Raw genomic sequence first — 19,058 nt, 5'->3', positions numbered from 1 at the left:
AATGCCCTTAGTAACTGGCAGGGCCATAGCCAGAAAAAAATTCGGGTGGGGTTTTGAAAATTTCGGGGGGGGGGGGGTTAACCCCTAGCACACACCCCTCCCCGCTACAAACCTGTCAATATCTGCTTGAGATAGTGCCTGGAGGGACTCTTAATGTTTTGTGTCTCATAGACTTAGCATGGGGATTTGGTTAACCAGTTAAAATTCATGAGTAAACCAGGTTTTTTTATAACCTGAAAAATTTCGGGGGGGGGGGGTTGAACCCCTAAAACCGCCCCCTCGCTACAGGCCTGGTAACTGGTGTTTAATAGAAAGCACACTAGAGTCCCCATGGTGTGTTGGTTTGTGTGTTGGACTATGTAGGACACTGGGAGACCAGAACTGCATCCCCACTTGACGAACTTTGGCAAATGATACTTCCTCGGCCTCAGAAGAAAGCAAGTATAAACCCCCTCCAAATCAATTCTTCCAAGAAAACCCTGCTGTGGCCTTGCCTTAGGGTATATGTGTCAAATTCAAGACTGAATTCAGTTTGCCAGGTCTCTTTATATGGTCCTCCAGATGCTAGACTACAACTCATGTATTCTTCATCAATAGGTATCATGGCTAGAGCAGATGGTAGTTGTGATATAGCAACATCTGGAAGGCTGAAGTTTGTTCAGTTTAGTCAGGATAGTGGGGTGTGGGTTTGAATTAAATACAAGGCTTTTTGGATATGATATCTGACTTTAAAATGTTCTTTAACCTTTCCCTAACTTTAAAGCCACAAGCCGTTGGCTTGCAATTCCTTATATCTAGTACACAAGGTGGATAATCAAAAGTGATATGAGTTGTCAGTAACATCTGGGGGCCAAAATTGGGTAAAGACTAAAGAGCACTGATCACTATGTTATATATAGTTGGCCCTCTGTATCCACAGATTCTTCATCCATGGATTCAACAGCCCTTTGAAGGCAGCCATAAGGCTGATGTGACCTTAGGGACTTAAGCATTCATGGATTTTGGTATCTACAGAAATCCTGGAACTAGTAGATATCAAGGACCCACTGTACATGCTATTGTACAAATAATATGCTAAGCACCAACAAATAACCCTTTGGAAAGAACTTCTCTGACTTAGTCTTGTGCTTTTTTGAAATACCTACCTGGATTCTGCCCTAGCCCATCTTCCTGCTCCTGAAAGATAGAGGGCTTTTGTTCTATTAATTCTTTTCTGTTCATTTTTCAATTTATCCATTATCTGAACACCCCTTCCCATGAGAGTTTCCAAACTGATTCAGTGTATGTTGAGGATTGGTGGGGGGGGGGGGAGGTTAGTAGTGAGGCATGCTGGAAATCCTTTTTAATCCCATCTCAAATTTATATGCCTTTGGCACGCTCTTTATAGCTGGCCGGCCGTCGTTTTGCAGGATGTGTGGCTACAAAGAGCTTATTTAGAAGAGGATTGATTTGACTTTTTGGAAAGGTTCCTCTCTCTTATGATGCACTCCGCCATCTCCCAGACAGCATATGTTATATATTGCCATGGATTAAGCTTCCCTGCTGAATGGAACAACATGCAAGCAAGGGCAGCTTGCAGCCTTGCTGGTCCTCAAGGGGTGCATCTATGTCAGGCATGGGCAAACTTCGACCCTCCAGGTGTTTTGGACTTCAACTCCCACAATTCCTAACAGCCAGTAAGCTGTAAGGAATTGTGAGAGTTGAAGTCCAAAACACCTGGAGGGCCGAAGATTTTCCATGCTTGATCTTCACTGTAGGATGAATGCAGTTTGACACCACGTCAACTGCCAGGGCCCAATGCTATGGAATCCCAAGAGTTGTAGTTTGGAGAGGCATCAGCACTCTTTGGCAGAGAAGGTTAAAGATTTCATAAGACCACAACAGCCATGATTCCATGAGATTGAGTTTAGGAGTTAAAGTGGTGTTAAGCTGCATTCATTCTGCAGTGTAGATCAGGCATGGGCAAACTTCGGCCTTCCGGTTGTTTTGGACTTCAACTCTCACAATTTCTAACAGCCTACCAACTATTAGGAATGTGGGAATTGAAGCTCAAAACAACTGGATGGCCAAAGTTTGCCCATGCCTTGTGTAGATGCACATAAGAGTGAGAGAAACAAACCAAAGTCATATGCAAAAGGCCAGAAGACCAGAAAGATTGGGAAGAACAGGAAGCCAAAAAGGAGCTGATAGTATGATGCTGCAACTAAAAATAAAGAAATAATAATAACTTTATTTGCATCCCACCACCATCTCCCAAAAAGGACTTGGGTCGGCTTACAGAAAGCACATAGTAGTGCCATAAGGTAGTAAAGGTAAAGGTTTTCCCCTGACATTAAGTCTAGTTGTGTCCAACTCTGGGGGTTGGTGGTCATCTCAATTTCTAAGCCAAAGAGCCGGCATTGTCCATAGACACCTCCAAGGTCATGTGGCTGGCATGACTGCATGGAGCACTGTTGAGGCTCCACAATAGTGCCATAAAACACATAAAATACAGCTAAATTACATTAACATATTAAACAATAACAATATCAACATAAAACAGCACATTACAAATAAAAGGTGCAACCTCAATTTAAAAGAATAATTAATAAAACACAGCAATAACTACTATTAAAATGGGTAGTACAACATCCTAGCCATTCTAGGCTGCATCGGTAGGACATAACATAAACGGGCCGGCAGAACGTTGGATAAGCGAAAATGCTGGATAATAAGGAGGGATTAAGGTAAAGCCTATTAAACGTCAAATTACGTTATGATTTTACAAATTAAGCACCAAAACATCATGTTTCACAACAAATGGACAGAAAAAGCAGTTCAATACACTATAACATTATGAAATAATTACTGTATTTACGAATTTAGCACCAAAACTTCGCAATGTATTGAAAAATTGACTACAAAAACATTGACTACTAAAAGGCAAACTGTGTTCGATAATACAGAACGTTGGATAAGTGAAGGTTGGATAAACGAGACTCGATAACGTTATGTAATAATTAATGTATTTACGTATTTAGCACCAAAACTTCGCAGTGTACAGTAGAGTCTCACTTATCCAAGCTAAACGGGCTGGCAGAAGCTTGGATAAGCAAATCTCTTGGATAATAAGGAGGGATTAAGGAAAAGCCTATTAAACATCAAATTAGGTTATGATTTTACAAATTAAGCACCAAAACATCATGTTACAGTAGAGTCTCACTTATCCAAGCCTCGCTTATCCAAACTTCTGGATAATCCAAGCCATTTTTGTAGTCAATGTTTTCAATATATCGTGATATTTTGGTGCTAAATTCGTAAATACAGTAATTACAACATAACATTACTGCATATTGAACTACTTTTTCTGTCAAATTTGTTGTATAACATGATGCTTTTGTGCTTAATTTGTAAAATCATAACCTAATTTGATATTTTATAGGCTTTTTCTTAATCCCTTCTTATTATCCAAGATATTCGCTTATCCAAGCTTCTGCCGGCCCGTTTAGCTTGGATAAGTGAGACTCTACTGTATATGATAAATTTGACAGAAAAAGTAGTTTAATATGCAGTAATGTTATGTTGTAATTACTGTATTTACGAATTTAGCAGCAAAATATCATGATATATTGAAAACATTGACTACAAAAATGGCTTGGATAATCCAGAAGCTTGGATAAGCGAGGCTTGGATAAGTGAGAATCTACTGTATTGAAAAATTGACTACAAAAACATTGACTACTAAAAGGCAAACTGTGTTGGATAATACAGAACGTTGGATAAGCGAAGGTTGGATAAGCAAGACTCTACTGTAATATGCTGTGTCCAGGTTGGTTCATGAAATGCTCTGCTCTGGCTGACTTCTCTGCTTAGGAAGAACTTCCTGACAGTAAGAGTTGCCTGGGAGTGTGGCGGAGGTTTTCAAGCAGAGCCTAGATGGCCATCTGCTGGGAGTGCTTGGATTGTATGCTCCTTCCTGGCAAAAGGGGTGGACTGGGTGACCCATGGGGGTCTCGTTGATGGGATGCTCTCAGTAAGGAAATGATCAGACCATACTGGATGGAGGGGAGGCCAGCCTCTGGCTGGGTCTCTCCCCCTTCTTCTCTCTCCCCTCCCTCCTCTCCTTAGCTGGGACCCCCTCCCTCTTTTGTCATCCGGCAGGTCGGCTCAGCCCGGTCCTGATTGGCTGGCTGCCTCTTCGGGAGGGGGGGGGGCTTGGAGAGGGATTCCTTTGCGCTGCGAGGGGGCCTTGGAAGAAGCGGGAGACGCGGCTCCAGTCTGACAGCCGGCGGCGAGGAGGAGAAGCAGCGGAGGCGCCCTCGCTCCCATCGCCAGGCATGGACTGCGGCGGCGGCGGAGGTCGGGCGCTGCTCCTCCTGGCCTCTTTGCTCCTGGTAAAGAAAGGCATTTCTTCTTTCTCTTGGCTTCAGGAAGGCGCCAGGCTGTAGCTCTCCTTTTGGAGGAGCAGGACAGGAGGCACCGCAGCTTCCAGCATCCCCAGGAGCCGGGCCGGCAAAGGGAAAACACAGAGTGTGTGTTTGTGCGTGTGGGTATTGGAAGTTGAGGTTTCTCCCAAGGAAAGTTTTCCATCTTCAGGCAAGTTTTCCAACATAGAGAGGGAGGCTGGATATACATTGCCTATTAACTATAGGAGTGCATGATATGAGTCTCTACCAGTTTCAAAGGACACTGTATGGCAGTGTGGATCCAGCCAGAGAGAGAGTGTGTGAGAGAGATTTAAGGACTTCTCCTGAAACTCCCTTCTCAGCATAGAGTATCTTCTACAACAGCCATGGGCAAATGGGTTGCTGTGAGTTTTCCGGGCTGTATGGTTATATTCCAGAAGTATTCTTTCCTGACGTTTCACCTGCATCTATGGCAGAGGTTGTGAGGTCTGTTGGAAACTAGGCAAGTAGGGTTTATATATCTGTGGAAGGTCCAGGGTGGGGGAAAGAACTCTTGTCTGTTTGGGGCAGGTGTGAATGTTGCAACTGGCCACCTTGATTAGCACTGGATAGCCTTGCAGCTTCAAGGTCTGCCTGATTCCTGCCTGGAGGAATCCTTTGTTGGGAGGTATTAACTCTAAAATCAGGACAGTAAATAAAAAACAACACTCTGAAAGCAGAAGAATTCCAGGCATGAAACCATCAGGGCCAGTTAATACCTGAGTCAGCTACCGAGGAGGAAAAGAAAAGGACCTGAAGCTGTTAGGAATTGTGGGAGTTGTAGTCCAAAACACCTGGAAGGCCAAAGTTTGCCCATGGCTGTTCTACACTGTACAATGAATGCAGCTTGGCCCCACTTGTGGAATCCTTGGAGTTGTAGTTTGGTGAGATCCCAGCACTCTTGGGCAGAGCTTGTAAAAAGTCCCCTGATTCCATACTGCTGATGAGTGGCAGTTAAAGTAATGTGAAACTTCATTCATTCTGCAGTGTGGATGTACCCAGAGGTTGGGGGGGGGGGGGAGGAAGTGGAAGAGGAAGGAAATGATGATAATGATGAGGAGTTTTCCTGGAATTGCTACAAGTTTCATTAAGCCACTGAAAACAAGGGGTGCATCTGCACTGCAGAATGAGTGTACACCACTTTCACTGCCATGGCTCAATGCTAGGGGATCCCACTTTTTCCAGGTCTTTAGTCTTCACTGGCGCCTCACCAAACTACAAATCCCGGGATTCCATAGCATTGAGCCATGGCCGTTAAAGTGGGATCAAACTAGACTAATTGTGCAGTGTAGATGCACCCCTGTTCCTTGCTTAGGGTATAGTTTGCTGCCACTGCTCCAGGAGAGAAGTTGGTTCAGAAATGGTCCAGAAATAGCCTTGGCTGCATTTTGGTGAGAGAAGAGAGTGAAAGCATGTGCCAGAGGCTATTTGGGGTGCAGTTGGAGGGAAACACTGATTTTCTAGATCTCAGAACTCCACTCGGGCTGCAAGTGAAGTTTTTCCCGGATTCGGAGTTGCTGCTGACTCACCCTTTCTCGCTTTCTGCAGGGTGATGACAACCGTCTTGTATTGCAAGGCTTGACTCCCTTCCTACTGTAGAATGAATGCAGATTGCCACCACTTTTACTGCCATGGCTCAATGCTGAGGAATCCTGGAAATCTGGCATCAGTGATTCCATTCGGTGCAATCCTGGCCATTGTGGTCGAGTAAGGCACCAGTTCTCTTCAGCAGAGAAAGTTAAAGACTTTGGAAAACTGCAACTCCCATAATTTGCTGGCAGTTAATATAGTGCTAAACTGCATTCATTCTAGAGTGCAGAATTTGTGTCATTATCAGCACCAACCACTGTGGCCAGCCATCATGCCTGCAGAGTAAATTGATTTCTTGTCAGCAAGCACTTTTACATAGTTTAATGTCTTTGTAGTAGCTTTGAGTATTATGTTTTGCCCTTGCTGTATATAAATATTTTGATGACTGATAAGATATATGGCTGTACTTTTAAATAATCTATACTGTGGAATTAATTGTGTTTGATACCACTTTCATTGTCATGACTCAATTCTGTGAAGTGATGGGAATTGTAGTTTTACAAGGTCTTTAACTTTCTCTGCTAAATAATGTGGTACCTCACCAAACTATAAGTCCCATGATTCCATGGCATTGAGCCATGGCTTATTATTATTATTATTATTATTATTATTATTATTACTATTATTATTATTCGTGTCAGGAGCAACTTAAGAAACTTGAGAAACTGCAAGTTGCTTCTGGTGTGAGAAAATTGGCTGTCTACAAAGTCGTTGCCCAGGGGACGCCCGGATGTTTTATCATCCTTGTGGGAGGCTTCTCTCATGTCCCCACATGGGGAGCTGGAGCTGACAGAGGTAGCTCATCTGCGCTCTCTCCGGTTTCGAACCAGCAACCTTCAGGTCAGCAACCCAACCTTCAAGTCAGCAGTCCTGCCGGCACAAGGGCTTAACTCATTGTGCAACCGGGGGCTCCAGCCATGGCTGTTAAAGTGTTGAATTATAGAATGAATGCATTTTGACAACACTTTAGCCATGTCAAACTGCATTCATTCTATAATGTAGATGCATTCCTAGATGTGAGCCACCTTGGGTCTCATTGTTGGGAGAAAAGTGAGGTGCAAATTATATAAATCATTCTAAACCATTGTCTTTTATTGCTTTGAGCCACTTTGGGCATGGTTTACATGGAAAGGCAGTGTCCAAATGCACTAGAAGGTGATGCTGGTTTTGAAGAAGAAATGTGGCTGGAACAGATTCAACAAGATCTTTAATGCCAGAATGTGTGAACAGAGCCTCTTTTATGCCACAGATACTATCACTGTAGTCCTATTGCCCCTGCAATAAAATGGGATGTATAGATCCTATGTAACTTGCCATGCAAATGATAGTAATACATCAATAAATCACCGTTATCAATTGCATGTCAAGGAGGATGGCTCCCAGCCCCCTTTTCCCTTTCCTTTTCCTGGATTCATCCCAGCAGCAAGTGAAAAGAGTATTATACTTGGAACAGACTTGTATTAGACTCGCATAATTGTTACTCTGCATTGCGCTGCCAGATCATGCTGTTTTAATCCAGCAAAAGGAAATTTTAAAAAAGTAAAACAGCAATTCTTAAAAAATGAAATAGGTGAATGAGAGAGACTTTTCTTCCCCATAGTAAGCTGAGGGAAAAGATGGGTTTTATTATCTCCTGCCCTTTTCTTTCTAAAGGGGGAATGTGCCCTGAAAGGGCTTGAAAAAAAAAACCTGACCAAAGCATACATAGAAACATATTTGGTTGACTCCTCAAAACATAACTGGACACTCTTCTTGCCAGTTCTTATGAATTTTGTTATTGTTGTGTGCCTTCAAGTCATCTTCCAACTTACAGAGACTCCAAGGCGGACCTATCACATTTTCTTGACAAAATTTGTTCTGAGTGGGTTGCCTTGGCCTTTCTCTGGGACTGAGAGAATGTGATGTGCCCAAAGTCACCCTTGAGTTTGTGTGGCTGAGGCCCCATCTACACTGCCATATAATTTAGTTTGAATTGTATTTATGGTCACTGTAGAGTAATATAATGTGGTTCAATGCAGTTCACACTGTATTATGTGAGTCTATAGCAGTGGTTCTCAACATGTGGGTCCCCAAATGTTTTGGCCTTCAACCCCCAGAAACCCTAACAGTTGGTAAACTGGCTGGGATTTCTGAGAGTTGTAGGCCAAAATACATGGAAATCCACAGGTGGAGAACCACTGGTCTATAGTGACCATATAAAGCAGTCAGACTGCGTTCTTTGGCAGCATAGAACCAACCTGAGTTGAGATACAAGCCCTGGTTTCCAAAGTTGTAGTCCGTGCTGGTTCTCTTTTGTAAACTAGTCACTTGTAATTAGAAAATAGTACTCCTATTGCCAACCATTATGTTTTGTACTATTTAAATGTATTTATTTACCCTATTTATACCCCACCTTTCTCAACCCCGAAGGGGACTCAAGGCAGCTTACATATGGCAATTATTCAATGCCGTAAACATACAAAAATAAGCTTAAAATAAATTGAATTAAAATTAATACATATTAAACATTTACAGTATGTTAAAGTGCTGAGCTGCTGAACTTGCAGACCGAAAGGTTGCAGGTTCGAATCTGGAGAGCAGAATGAGTGCCCGCTGTTAGCTCCAGCTTCTGCCAACCTGGAGCTTCGAAAACATGCAAATGTGAGTAGATCAATAGGTACAACTCCAGTGGGAAGGTAACGGCGCTCCATGCATCCATGTTGGCCACATCACCTTGGAGGTGTCTACGAACAACACTGGCTCTTTGGTTTAGAAATTGAAATGAGCACCAACCCACAGAGTTAGGCACAACTGATCTTAATGTCAAGGGAAAACCTTTACCTTTACCTACATATTAAACATTTAAAAACATTACATTCAATATTAAAATCACGCCATCCAGAAATCGTAGTCTAAGGCCGTTCCGTAGTCATTGCATATATTCAAAATCTATTATTGCACTGCCAAAAGCCTGATCCGAGGTGGTTCATAGGAGGAGATACGTTTGGACAGGTAAGCTGGTATTGTATAGTATACTCTTTAGGGTTAGTGAGAGAACTATTATTATTTTTCAATGAAGATTTCCTCACTTCCATCCCCTGTTCTGTCCTTGTGCTGTCTCTCTGTAAGGACTCTCAAAAGCAGTACAGTATTGGCATGGGGAAGATGGTGAAGGAAGGCTGGGGAAACACAGGCTCCTTCTACACTGCCATATAAAATCCAGATTTATTTATTTATCATGTCAGAAGCGAATTTAGAATACAGTTATAATTATTAAAAACCACAAACAAAGTTATAAACTTGGCTGGCGACTTGGAGTGCCTCTGGTGTCGCTGTAAGAAGGTCCTCCATTGTGCACATGGCAGGGCTCTGGCTGCCTCTTAGTGATCTGTGATTTTCTCTCCTCCACACTCGCATGTCATGGACTCCACTTTGTAGCCCCATTTCTTAAAGTTAGCTCTGCATCTCGTAGTGCCAGAGCACAGTCTGTTCATTGCCTTCCAAGTTGCCCAGTCTTCTGTGTGCCCAGGGGGGAGTTTCTCATCTGGTATCAGTCACTGATTGAGGGTCCAAATTTTTACCTGCCACTTTTGGACTCTCGCTTGCTGAGGTGTTCCTGTGGGTATCTCTGTAGATCTTAGGAAGCTATTTCTTGATTTAAGTTGTTGGCATGCTGGCCGATATTCAAACAGGATGGGCTGGAGATGTCAATGACTTGGTCCTTTCATTACTGGCTGTTACTTCATGACAGATATCAGGTGGTGCAATACCAACCAAGCAGTATAATTTATCCAGCGGTGTAGGGTGTAGACATTCTGTGATAATGTGGCATGTCTCATTAAGAGCCACATCCACTGTTTTAATGTGGTCAGATGTATTCCACATTGGGCATGTGTATTCAGCAGCATCAGCATAGATTAAACTCTCTGTCCCTTCTGACAATGGCTGATCATTTGTGTAAAAATCCAAATTTTCTTACTTTGAACTGGATTATATGGTTATATGTGTTAAAGGGGCCACATACTTTCAGTGTTGGATTGTAGCACAGTGTTTTAAATAAAAGTTGGAGCTGGGAAAGGGAAGGATTCCCCCTAGGTGTGTGTGTTTGCCAACAACAGAAAGCAGCTACCTCTTGCATGAACAGAAAAATAGAGAGAAAAGGGGAAAGAAACATGACCCTGTAATTTGGCCAAAATGGAAATCCTAAGAAAAAGGGGATGGTTATCATGGAAGCCTTCAAGTGGTCTCTAGAAGATTCAAAATACAGGGTGTTTCAAAAACTGCATCCGATTTGAAATCACCAGTAATATTTTTGTTTCCTCGCCTGACTTGGCTACTTTTTTCTCATGTGCATATTGTTAGTTTCGGATAAAAAGTTTGCTGAAACATGTTGAACTACCTTTCTTTTTTGAAGTACATGTTCCTGTCTCTTTTCTTTCCATGTTATTTCTATTACACCCAAGATTACATTTACTTCTTTAACTGAGGTATAGTTGTATATAAAGTATGAATTCCCTCAATCAAATATGCCACAAGATATGTAGAGTGAGTGGGTTTTTGATTGATACAGTATAACATATGGGGAGCAGGGCATACTAGATGTTGGAGCTTTGTAGCCCACAAGATTTTGTTGGACTGTGCATCCCAGCAGCCCCAGCTAAGGGGAAGAAGTCATGGGAGCTGCAGTGCAGTCGGAAGGTCACTTGTTCTCCATCCTACAGTTACAGAAATCAGCATATCTTTTGCCCTTTCATCTCCTATGGGTTTATGGCAAACCCATGAATTCCACAGGGTTTCTTTAGGCAATAAATCCTCAGAGATAGTGTTGCCAGTTCCTTCCTTTGTCTGAGGCCCCATCTACACTGTCATATAATCCAGGTTCTCAATCCAGATTATCTGCTTTGAACTGGATTATATGGCAGTGTAGATCCAGCCTCACTGTTAATTGGTGTGAGAGAATAAAATGTCAGACTGTTTGCTTTATTTTCAGAAACCTGCTGGGGTAAACAATCATTATTCTCAAGCAGAGATGGGGAATTTTCTGGATTTTCCTGGACTATATCTCTCATATATGGCCCATTCTTGTTTGAGCTTGCAGGCAACAAAGGCAAGCAACATCATGCCAGCACAACTTTGTCATAAGATCAGCTAAGAATGAATTGTGTCTGTCTAAGGCTTCTCAATCTGTGGGTCCCCAGACGTTTTGACCTACAACTCCCAGAAATCCCAGCCAGTTTACCAGCTGTTAGGATTTTGGTAGTTGAAAGCCAAAACATCTGGGGACCCACAGGTTGAGAACCACTGCTCTGAGGCATGGTGGATATTGAGTCATGTGGCAATGTTTGCACTTCCCTTCTGGTGACTGTGGGCCCTTCTAGACAGGCCCTATCTCCCAGGATCTGGTCCCAGGTTTTCTGTTTATCCCAGATTATCTGGTAGTGGAGACTCATATAATCCAGTTTAAAGCAGAAAACCTGGGATCAGATCCTGAGATATAAGGCCTATCTGGAAGGGCTCTGGTACTCTTCTCCCAAGAAATGGCCACTGCATTGTGAAAATGGAACCAGAAGTGACTTCTGGTTTCTGTTCTCAACAATGTTTAGCTATATTTTCACATTTGGGGATAGTGAGACGTTTGAAATTTCTCTCTCTGCACCACTACCGGATGTTTCTAAAATAGGCAATTTGCGCTGTAGGGGTAATTTTGCTCCCCCCAGTCCTCAAAATGTGTGGGTCCAGACGTTGTAGACATTTTGGTGGAGTTTAGCATGACCCTGTGGGTCTCATGCAGCACATGGACTACAGCTTCTCCATTCTAAGGTATTGAATTAAATGTATGTTGTTGTTGTGTGACTTCAAGCTGTTTCTGACTTAGGTATACCTGGGATCAGATCCTGAGATATAGGGTTTCCATGGCTGAATTGGGATTTGAAACCTGAGTTTCCAGAATTGAAGTCCAGTGCTCAAACCCGTACAGCTCTGGATATGGCTCTGCAACATGGCACAGTTAGGAATTAAAAGAACTGAAAAATGGAGCAATTCAGACCTACTTGGAGCTTTGGTTCTTTCCTCAAAGTGAACATATCAGGGCTGATGAAGAAGGAAGATAACCTGAAAGCAGTGCTTTTCTGAGACTCTATAATTTGGAAATGACTCTGAACTGTCATCAACTTTCTTTGCTGTTAAAGTTAGACATTCTGGTTTCTGGGCTGGTTATGACTCGGCTGAATGTGGGGAGGCCACTATAGACAGACTTTTAGGGCTGGCAAGGGCAAACTTCGGCCCTTCAGGTGTTTTGGACTTCAACTCCCAGAAATCCTAGCGAGCTTACTAGCTGTTGGAAATGAGTTGAAGTACAAAACACATGGAAAGCCAAAGTTTGCCCATGCCTGGTTTAGGGGCGTCATAAAATATCTGCTACTTCTGAGTTATGTTATTTGCTAGGTAATTTTCAGAAATAAGGTCCTTTTGGAATTCCCTAACTCATGGTCCAAAATAGCCTGGCTGGATTTTGGGATCATGCATGTTGACTTGAGTGTGAGAAGATCATAATTTGTACTTGATATCAGGCAGAAATGTCAGGTGGGGATTGTGTCATCAGTCCCTGGTTTGCACGTACATAACATAGACCCATAGTTTAGGGAAAAATATTTCTGAACTACAGCCAACATGGCCAACGTATGGTTCAGAAAAAGTAATTTTTAGAGCTTTGTGCAGAACTGCATTTAAGGAGTTGGGCCTGCTGTTAAGTCACATTTGGCAACGTGATGAGGGTGAAACAGTCAACTTGGATTTGTCGGAGAAGAAACTGTGGCTCACTCTTGCAGGCACCTCTGCAAAGGGAAAAAGTCCTCACCACATCTGATTCCTGCTTTCCAAGTTTGTTGAAGGAGTGAGTCAGCCCACACACGTATCACACAGAGCTGAGAGGGATCAGTGCTGGATGGACACAGGCTCCATGGCTGACTTCCCAGGATGAGCAAAGGGTGTGTCTTGGAGAAAAAGGGTTTCAGGATTTCCCCACAAACACTTTCCATTCTCCTCCTGGCTCCATGCTCCAGCTGGGAGCCTGGGAAGCTGTTCCTTTCAAAACTCCACAGAGACTGAAGGTCAAAGAAACCTGGATGCCTTGTGGCTCTGTGACTAAAATAAGTTCAGAAGAATGATGTGAGCTTTCCATCCTGTGGAAGCAATCCTCATATCTGTGTGCATGTATCACACATGTCAGGGCTCTTGGTCTTCGCCTTTCATGGCCGTTCAGCATGAGAACCAAAGCCAGGCTTATCTTGAAGTCTCCTCTTACGATGAAGCTCACTCTTCCACTTTGAGTAAGACATCTCTCATAATCTCAACAAGTCATTATTGTTTATTGTTTATCTTCTCTTTTACGCTCTGTTCACATGGCCTTGCTTGGATTGTTCATGCATGGGGATATAGGATCTCATTTTCCAAGGGCAGGGATGGAGGGCTGTGGCACAGGCTGGTGAGCAGCCTGCTGCAATAAATCAATCTGACCATGAGGTCATGAGTTCGAGGCCAGCCCCTGGCGGAGTGAGCACCCGTCAATTAAAAATAAAAAAATAGCCCCTGCTCGTTGCTGACCTAGCAACCCGAAAGATAGTTGCATCTATCAAGTAGGAAATAAGGTACCACTTATAAAGTGGAGAGGCAAATTTAACTAATTTATGATATTGGAATGAGGAAGTGCTGTCACAGTGGATGATGAAGCAGTTGCTCCCCCCGTGGCCAGAACCGAACATCCCCTCAGGAGAAGGTTGAATTGCCTCTGCGTCTGTCTTTGTCTCGGTTCTAAGTGTATATGGGCATTGAATGTTTGCCCTATATTTATATAATGTGGTCCACCCTGAGTCCCCTTCGGGGTGAGAAGGGCGGAATATAAATACTGTAAATAAATAAATAAATAATGCTCTGCAGAGTCAGAGGTGAGAGAAAGTACAAATTTGTTGGGGATTGTGGATGATAGATGGAAGCTTTTATGTGTGCCTATGACCCAGAGACACCCTGCAGAATGATGCTCCACTCACCTTTGCAGAATTTATTTATTTATTTATTTGCAGCATTTATATTCCACCCTTCTCACCCCGAAGGGGACTCAGGGAAGGGGACTCAGGGCGGATCACATTGCACACATAAAGGCAAACATTCAGTGCCATAACATAGAACAGAGACAGAGACAAGACGCAGGCACGGGCTGGCCTTGAACTCATGATCTCTTGGTCAGAGTGATTTGTTGCAGCTGGCTTGCTTTCCAGCCTGCACCACAGCCCGGCCGGACAAAGTTACACAGGAACTTTTACTAAATCCAAGAGATCAACAGAACAATGGTATTTACAATAGTCCCTCTGATTGCTTACAGAAATCAGCAGTTATAAGCAGTCCTTTCTTAGTCCATGAATTTGCTTAATTGAAGATCAGCAGCAAATAAAGCCTCAGAAATAGTCAGGCCCTTCTGATTACAGAGCCATCTTCTTTCCAGCCAGTACTCAAAAGACACACAAACGTGTTCAAACCGGTTCTCCAGAAGCAGGATAGCAACAGTTACAAACCAATTTCCAGGTCCTTGCAAACTCAGCCAATCAGCTCCATGCATTTGATTTTCCAGTTAACACACATAGTATCTTTGCAAACCCTGACAAAATTAAACCTCTTGGTAATTTCCCACTGAGTTTACTGAGTCACAGGAGGTGAGTTAGTGAGTAATGGCCACTAATAGAATCCAAGAGTGCCATCTCCTACTGAAGATTGGGAGAAGGGTCTGGAACCCATTACAAGCAGTCCCAGAGTTACAAACATCCAACTTAAAAACAAGGGTGATTCAAAAGGAAGTGAGAGAAATCTCCCCCGCCCCCCAGGAAGGAAAGCCCACTCCTAGAAGAGTTAACATGGGGGAAAGATGTCTCCATTGAAGCTTTATCACCAATCTTTGTTTCTACAAGAAGGCTTTTTTTTCCCCCAAAATCCAATTATTACAGGGATGGAAAGTGAGGTGAAATGTATTGGACAGCAAAACAAACACCACAGGGATGTTAACCCTTCTCTGTGGTCTCTCTCTTTCTCTCATACACACATATAGCTGGATTTACACTTGAAAATGTACTTGTCCCAACTTACATACAAATTCAGCTTAGGAACAAACCTATAGAACTTATCTTGTTTATAACTTGGGGACTGCCTGTACTAAAATTAATTAAGATTAGTCCTAAATAGATTGAGATAGCAGAGTCTTGACAATTGGAATGTAAATATACTATGTGCAAGAATGGAAAAAAGTAAGTTTTGTAGGAAATTGTTTAGGTAAAATGCTTGACCCCTTGAAAGCTCCGTCCTTTTGCACTTAAACTATTCTCCTGTAAATATTTGACCCAGCCTTATACTAAGTAGATCAGATGTAAATATTTCAGACTTACCACTCAAGTTTCCTGTCCTGATGGACTCCCTGATTTGGGACTTCGGCTCCTCCTCAGCATAGGAACATGATGGCAAATTATTTAAAATCTGATAATGTAAAGCTCCTCTTAACACATCCGATCTGTTTTTGGCCACCAATTGTTCTCTAAAAAGACAAACAGTCACAGCTTCCTGCTGAGAATATGTCTTTATTGCATTCACATTTTAGGTGTACCAAGAAACAAAATTTTAAAATGTGTTCATTGAACTTGAAATATTAAACTAGGTAAAGGTGCAGGTTTTCCCCTGAGATTAAGTCTAGTTGTGTCCAACTCTGGGGGTTGGTGCTCATCTCAATTTCTAAGCCAAAGAACTGGCATTGTCCGTAGACACCTCCAAGGTCACGTGGCTGGTATGACTGCATGGAGCACCGTTACCTTCCTGCTGGAGTGGTACCTATTGATCTTTGCATGTTTTCGAACTGCTAGCTTGGCAGAAGCTGGTGCTAACAGCAGGAGCTCATCCCTCTCCCCAGATTTGAACCACTGACCTTTCAGTCAGCAAGTTCAGCACCTCAGTGGTTTAACCTGCTGCGTTACCATGAGGTCCACATATTAAACCAGGGGTCCCCAAACTAAGGCCCGGGGGCCGGATGCGGCCCATCGAAGCTATTTATCCGGCCCCCACAGCACAAGGGCAGAAGGGGGTTGGGCTAAATGACTCAAGGGGTCTCTTCTTCTCTTACAACCATTATTATTATTATTATTATTATCATTAACGCTGGGTGGCCATCTGTCAGGGATGCTTTGCTAGTGCTTTTGGTGCCCAAAGACAGAAGGCGGTTGGACTAAATGGCCCAAGGAGTCTCTTCCAACCCTCTTTATTATTATTATTAATATTAATATTAATATTAATATTGATGCTAGGTGGTCATCTGTCAGGGGTGCTTTGCTTGTGCTTTTGTTGCACAAAGGCAGAAGGGGATTGGACTCAATGGCCCAAAGGGTCTCTTCCAACCCCCTTTTTTATTATTGTTGTTATTATTATTAGTAGTAATTATTATTGCTCGGTGGCCAACTATAGTCCGGCCCTCCAACGATCTGAAGAATCGTGAACTGGCCCCCTGTTTAAAAAGTTTGGGGACCCCTGTATTAAACTAATCAATGTCTATTTTTTCTCAAGAGGTGGTTTACTAACTTACATAGGATGATTCAGGTGTCAAAATATTTCTACCTACCCTGAAAACTCTATTCCTTTTCCAGCCACAGTCAGAAGCAAGAATTCCAGGCTTTCAATTTTACCAGTGGCTTCATTAATACCAGGGCAGTCTCCCCTATAATTGGGGAAAAAACTCTGCATACTAGTTATGCTGACACAGAATTCATTGGAAATTCTCCACATCTGTGAATTCATACGACTGAAAGCTATGTTGTGGTTTATTTGCAAATGTGTTACCACCAACAGCTGGGTTGGGAAATATGGCACAGTCAGAGTGATGCAGTACGAATACATGCTTCTGTGTGGGAGGTGATAGAATTGCCTTGTACCTTTTCTGTTCCATCTTCCATGCAGGTTGGAGGACACCTGGAATTTTTGTCCAAAAAATTAACTTCTCCTGTATAGGCGAGGAGCTCACATGTAATATTATCTATAGGTTCATAGAGTAATTGCTTCATAAAATTCAGTGTCATGATCAGCCTAAAATTCCAATGCTTCGGTTTGAAACCTACAAGAAATAATCACAGCCAAAGTAGTACCACCTCATTTTGCAAAAACTATTAGGAGGATGAGCTCAGAAATGTTTCCAGTATCATTCTGATTTCATTGGACAGTCGCAGCCTGAAAATGCATGATAAGCTAAAAAGGAATAAAACTTAGAAGGCAGCTGTAGAAATAAGAAGGAAAGGTTCTGTAGAGAACAACCTACAGCCCTCCAGGTGTTTTGCAGCCCTCCATGTCTTCAGCATCTAGAATTCCTGACTATTGATCAAGCTGTGCTTTGTTGTGAAGGCCTACTCTACAGTGCAGTACAGTACAGTCCTTGTTACTACTAGTTTAATATAACTGAATTTTCACTTGTGCTGTGAAACAATATATTCATGTGGCTCTTCATGGAGATTAAACTTTTTATATTAATTTGTATATCTTAATTTCTACATGCATGCACTAGATTGATGCATTTTCCTAAAACCAATAGAAAGTTGTCCAAGACAATAAAAAACTAGCCAAAATTGGGTGTTTGTGTGCCATGAAGTTGCCTGTTGACTTAAGGGAATCCCGTGGATTTCATAAAATTTTCTTAGAAATGCGTACTTAGAGTTGGTTTTACCAACTCCTTCCTCTGAAATATAGTCTCGTATATATTTGGTTTCCCATCCAAGTATTTACCAGTCCTGGACTTGCTTAGCTTCAAGGATCAAATGTATCTGATGTGTTTCTATAAGAATGTAAGAAAGTTGTAAGAATGTAAGAAATTTGATCCGATACTGTGTTTTAGCTAAAGACAGGTATTCCATAGATACTTGGGCAGGAGTGTGTGAGACCATTTCTGGACAGATGCCAATATAGTGCAATATCTTGAACATGAGCCATATGCACAAACAAAACCATTTAACTGTGTGTGTGGAAAAAGCCTCATCCAACATGCACCAGTTCAGCTGGCACAGGGACATGCCAGTTACATACACAACTGAATGATCATGGAAAAAGAACATGTACATTTTTGGAGTCAGCGCTGGAAAATCCTTCCCTCTACGCAGCTATAAATGTAGAAACAGATGGGTAGCCTTGGAATGATAGACATATCTGCACACAAAAAAGGCGGGGATGATAGAACAAACTCTCATATATTCGACTGTGAAACAAGGGATTTAAGATTCAGTCCACAAGCTAATTGTGCCAATGGTCACCCAAGACAGAGAATAGGGAAGGAGAGCATCAGAGAGCGTGAATGGGACGGACTATTGTGCTTGATTAGATTCCATGTATAAATTAAGAGAGGGAGGGGAAGAAATTCTTGAGGGGGGAGGAAAACACCATGTATTTTATTATAACTCCTAGTGTTCCTCCTGAATCCACCACAATAGCAGGCAAGAGAGCTAAAGTCCCCTGAAAAGAAGCAGACAGCAAATGCAAATTTGATTCAATGACTCTTTGACAAGAAGTAGTTTGACTCTGAGGCTGGATGAACATGCGTGTCAAAGAGCACCCTTCGTTCCAGCCACATTCCCTTTGAATTAAAAGACTGTGTGTTCCTTGTGTCCGCTCCACATTCTCCAAAGGAACATAAAGGGCCTTTTTGAGGGCCTTTTACCCTTTTCTATTTTTCTTTGGCTTGTTTATGAAAAAGTCATACCAGAATGTATTCTACTCATAAAATATGTATCTCACCAGGCACTATCATTGGAATTACTCAGGCACTATCATTGCTACACTGCTGTTCCTTGTATATATAAAATATGTTTCATCACATCAAAGAATGCCTGAGTTATGCCATTGCTATAATCATTTTAGAAGTCATTTTGAATTTTGTTGCACAATTACTTCCTAATGCCAATCAGCAACAATATCATGGAGCGGTAGATGGCTAAGGAGAAACATTTAGGTCAGGGGTTCTCCAACTTTTTCAGCCATGGACCTCTTTTTGAAGCAAAAGTT

The 19,058-nt window shown here is 42.4% G+C and overlaps 1 protein-coding gene across 2 annotated transcripts in view; it reads left to right on the top strand.

The window, feature by feature from the left end:
- Positions 1-19,058, top strand: part of adamtsl1 (ADAMTS like 1) — a 671,866-nt gene that overhangs the window by 325,916 nt on the left and 326,892 nt on the right. The window contains exon 1 of one of the 2 annotated variants that reach the window (XM_008103489.3): positions 4,237-4,373. The exons of the other annotated variant lie outside the window; for it this stretch is intronic. Within the exon in view, the coding sequence (XP_008101696.2) occupies positions 4,317-4,373 (57 nt within the window). The 5' untranslated portion in view covers positions 4,237-4,316. Of the gene's footprint in view, positions 1-4,236; positions 4,374-19,058 lie in introns of those variants that run through there. 2 annotated transcript variants of the gene reach the window in all.

Source organism: Anolis carolinensis, chromosome 2, assembly GCF_035594765.1.
Source record: "Anolis carolinensis isolate JA03-04 chromosome 2, rAnoCar3.1.pri, whole genome shotgun sequence".
NCBI lineage: Eukaryota > Metazoa > Chordata > Lepidosauria > Squamata > Dactyloidae > Anolis > Anolis carolinensis.
The sequence above is the reverse complement of the archived record's forward strand: the minus strand, read 5'-3'. Positions and strand labels throughout refer to the sequence as shown.